The sequence below is a fragment of the Suncus etruscus genome, chromosome 3, assembly GCF_024139225.1.
Source record: "Suncus etruscus isolate mSunEtr1 chromosome 3, mSunEtr1.pri.cur, whole genome shotgun sequence".
Classification (NCBI taxonomy): domain Eukaryota; kingdom Metazoa; phylum Chordata; class Mammalia; order Eulipotyphla; family Soricidae; genus Suncus; species Suncus etruscus.
Genome location: NC_064850.1, coordinates 92,847,339 through 92,851,756, shown reverse-complemented (window position 1 = coordinate 92,851,756; position 4,418 = coordinate 92,847,339). Strand labels below are relative to the sequence as shown.

The window sequence follows — 4,418 nt, the reverse complement described above, 5'->3', positions numbered from 1 at the left end:
TCGTCACTCGGGGCTGGTGACTTGGCCACCAGGGTGGCCAGAGGGTGGGGGCTGGGGGGTTGTAGTCCTGGACACTGAGCTTTTGCCACAGAGCGTTTGGGAGCAGCGCGAGTACTTTGCAACCTCTTCGGGTGCGGCTGGGCCTATAGGGCCCCTGCCCCCGCTCCTCCGCCTTCGGGATGCTTTTGGGCCCCGGGACCTCCACCCCCTTCTCAGTTAGTGACATCCTCAGGCGCGAGCTCGAGCCCTTGGGAGCCGAGGCCTGGCCACTCCGGAGCGCGCTAGGGAACCTGGAAAGTTCTCGGTACCTGCCACAGAACCCGGAGCAGGGAAGGTCAGAAGTCCAGAGTGCGGGTCGCAGCGGCAATCACAGAAGCCTGGATGAGGTTGAGCCTCTCGGAGGTCCTTGTGAGATGGTCTCCAAGACGGATGCGGAAAGGGCAGGGAACCCCGGTGAGTACAGCTGGGCCTTAGGGTTTATTTTACAATTGGGGTGTAGAGGAGAGACTTGGGGGAACTACAAACCCTACTCTACTGGTTGAGTGAGGGTCCCATGCCTCTCATTTGAGAAGCCCAAAGGACAGGCTTCTCCAGCTTTTCCAGCACCCTTGGTCACACTATGCTCCATGCTCCCCAAAAGAAAAAAGGCCCTAAAAGGGAGGCGATCTCTAGTCTCACAGACTGTCCCATAACTCCATGCAGCGCATCCCTCCACTCATAACAACATTCCAGACCTTAGGTCTCCCCCCCTCTCCCCCCCCTCTCTCTTCTCTCTCTTCTCTCTCTCTCTCTCTCTCTCTCTCTCTCTCTCTCTCTCTCTCTCTCTCTCTCTCTCTCTCTCTCTCACACACACACACACACAACAAACCCGGCAGCAGATTGTTCTCAGAGCAGGGTTTGCTTCCCTGCACCTTAGTTAGTCCAGGTCCACCCCATGGGCTCCATAGTTCAATCACGCTTTAATGGGGGCACATTCTGTCCTTAGAGGTGGGAAGACCAACACTTGCCCACCTTTTCTTAGGATTTGCTCAGTGGCCTGACCAGCGCCACTTTTCTGGGTCCCAAGTGTATTCCCAGATAGGAGAGATGAGAAGCAGAAGGGATCTGGGACACTGGTGGCCTAGGTACTTGGCGACAGGTGATAGGAGAGGGGTCTCGAAAAGTGTAGCTTCAATGCCAACTGTGAGAAAGGGATAGAGGGACTTCTGCTCTAGCCACTCCAAAACCTCTGCGCTGGGCCCTTGGTCGCATCTAACAAGGGACGTTCTTGAGGATCACATTACTTTTGAGGTGCATTCAGTGTTTTTGAGACTGATACTTCTCATCACTTTATGTGTGCTGGGAGCGCTTAGGCCTGCATTGCAGGACACTTTCTAACTGGACGCTGCTGAGAAAGGGGCACCATTGGCAACTTGTGTCTAAAGGCGAGATTCCTCCTCCCAGGACTGTGCCTCCGTGAGTCAGGGGGGTTGTGGGGAGGGAGTCTCTACTAGCCCTGGCCCTGGCCAAGAATTTAGCCCAACTTCTGATCTTCTGAGTGGCTCTGCTCTGTCCCCAGACACTCACCTTGCTTTCAGGGTCTGCCAGAGGGTGAAAGAGGGTGTGACTGGTGCCTGACTGTGAGGGCATGGGCTTCCTTGGCCAGGTGAAATAGGGTTCTGCTCCTTCTACAGAATCCCTGCAAGTCAGCGGTCACTTTCTGATTTGCTTGGAAAAACAAAGTTTTCTGAACATTTTTCTTCTTTGAGAGGAAAGATAGCTTGATTTCTTTGAGCACAGGTAGTGCAGGAGGTTTTAGTGTAATTTATTCTTAACTTCTGACCCGTCACCCTAACCCCCACTCCCAAGATTTTGCAGCTCAGGTGAGAGAGTTTCCACACGGATTCCAACGTAGATCTAGGTGCTTGGTGGAGCCAAGAGCTCTAGAGCCTGGCATAAGCTCTAGATGCCCCTCCTATGTTCCCCCGGGTCTCTGCTCTTGAGTTTCCATAGAAACTCTGCTTTTCTTTTCTACCGTTCTTGGAATGAAACAGAGCATAGGAAAGATTGGAGAGAGACAGGAAGAAGGAAGGAACCTCTTCTTAGTAGACACTAGAAAGCACAGTTGCTGGCATTTAGACCCATGTTTTAACCAGTAGGGCACCCAGTTGGGATTGTGGGTAAGGTCACTAACTCCTAAGGTCCCCAAGAAAAGTGGAATTAAGACCCAGCCAATGACACCGCAAAGAAACGGGGCCAGGTTGTTGTAATAAAGCGAGTATGAATCTTGACTTCATATTTTTCTCAGAGGGAACCTGGGCCTCTAGGCCAAAAGTCAGGAGTTGGAAACTATTTCCCATGGCTGTATTTAGTTTGATTCATTTCAATTATCTTGCCTCCAGTTCACCAAAGAGCAACAAATAGTCCCTTATGCTGGTGTGCGCAAAGTTGCGATGACATTGGGAGATACTGGAGAGTCCTGCTTGGACCCCAGTAGCACAAAATGGGGCCACAAAAGATAACTCAGCAGACAAGAGCCTGCAGTAAGTCACCCACCATGCTTCTCTGACAATTACTGTCTCTGTCTCACACACAGATCAAGGCAACCCCTTCCTTAAGCCCTTAGAGAGAAGCTCTTCCAAAAGCATCGCTCCATGCAGCCAATATCACACACAAAGCCCTCCAACATTGTAATCTAAGAAGAAAATGAAGCTGTCTTGACTCTAGACTAGAATCGGACTTTTTCTTTTCTTTCCTTTTATTTTTTGAGGGGTGGGGGAACCACACCCGATGACGCTCAGGGTTTATTTCTGGTTATGCGCTCAGAAATCGCTCCTGGCTTGGGGGATATGGGATGTCTGGGGCTGGAACCACGGGTCTGTCCTAGGTCAGCCGCATGCAAAGCAAACGCCCTATAGCTGCGCCATCGCTCCTGCCCTGTACTTTTTTTTAATTTTTTTAATTTAGTGGGGGTCGGCAATATCCAGTGTCCCAATTTATATGTATGCAGACAGGTGCAATAAAGTGAGCGCTAGCGGGCAGGGAACATTCAGACCCACCGAGAATTGAATTGGGGATCCAGAGACAGGAAGGAAGCACGCGTGGTGGAGGCTTGGGGGGGGGGGGATTGCAGGATGTAGTGCCCAGAAAACAAGGTGCACTGCTTGCTTGCGGGAGAGGGGTGTCTCCAGGTGGGCGCTGACGTTGTTCTCCCTGTGCTTCTAGAGGCCGGCCTGGGCGCTGCCTCGCCACTCGGCGGCGAGCCCGAGGTGCCAGCTTGCGGCGCGGGCGACGGTGGCCGCGGGCCGGAGCAGCGCCCCGCACGACCACGACGGAAGCCCCGCGTGCTCTTCTCGCAGGCGCAGGTGCTGGCGCTCGAGCGGCGCTTCAAGCAGCAGCGCTACCTGTCAGCGCCGGAGCGCGAGCACCTGGCCAGCGCGCTGCAGCTCACGTCCACGCAGGTCAAGATCTGGTTCCAGAACCGGCGTTACAAGTGCAAGAGGCAGCGCCAGGACAAGTCCCTGGAACTGGCGGGCCACCCCCTAGCGCCTCGCCGGGTGGCGGTGCCGGTTCTGGTGCGGGACGGCAAGCCCTGCCTGGGCCCGGGCGCAGCCGCCTTCCCCGGGCCCTACGGAGCGGCGGCGGCGTCTTATACCTGCTACGGGGGCTACGCGGCTGCTCCCTGCGGCGCGGGCTACGGTGGCGGCTACCCCGGTGCACCTCCCGGCTGCGCACCGCCCACGCCCCTGGCCGCCCTGGCTTTCGGCGGAGATGGCACGAATGCCAGTCCCCAGGGCCATCTGCCCGCCACACTTCAAGGGGTCAGAGCCTGGTGAGGCGCCAACTGCGCTGGGTCCATCAGGACCGGTGCTGCGTTCCCAACGACGGCCGGCCACGGGTGGAGCCGCCGGCGTGGAGAAAACTGGCTTTGGGAAGGCGCTTCTCCCAGCTCGCCCTAGGACTGCGTCTTGCCCGGGACAAGCCCGGCGATCCAAGGCCCCTGGCACGTTCTCCTCGTCGCCCCAGCGCCATCGCTAACCGCCCACGAAGAAGCCTGCGGTAGGAAAGGCAGCCGAAGCGTCGGAGCGGCGGTCCGACAACTTGGTGACTTTCCAGGCCTCAGATCTAGGAATCTGTGGGCGCTCAATTCGGAGTGCGGCAGCCCCCGACCTGGGGGCGGTGATAGAAACTCTTGGCTCCAGCTGACAGCATCAGACTAGGGGGATTGGAAAGAGGAGAGAGATGTGAGGAAGGGAAAAGGGAAGATCGAGCTGCTGAAAGAAACTAGGTTCTGGAAGAAGTACGGCTGATAGAGCTTCGAGGTTCAGGGGGCAGTGAAGGGGGAGAAGGAAGAGAGAGAACTCACTCTAACTCCAAGCTCCCAGGGTGCTCCCAACAGTAATTCATTGGTGATTTGATGCAGTTTGGTGTGCTCATTT

The 4,418-nt window shown here is 55.8% G+C and overlaps 1 protein-coding gene across 1 annotated transcript; it reads left to right on the top strand.

Moving 5' to 3' along the window:
• The first annotated feature begins 179 nt into the window (after positions 1–179).
• NKX2-6 (NK2 homeobox 6) lies at positions 180–3,815 on the top strand. The gene is made up of 2 exons (XM_049769481.1): positions 180–453; positions 3,205–3,815. The coding sequence occupies exons 1-2, from the start codon at positions 180–182 to the stop codon at positions 3,813–3,815; spliced, it is 885 nt and encodes a 294-aa protein (XP_049625438.1).
• Positions 3,816–4,418: the final 603 nt, after the last annotated feature.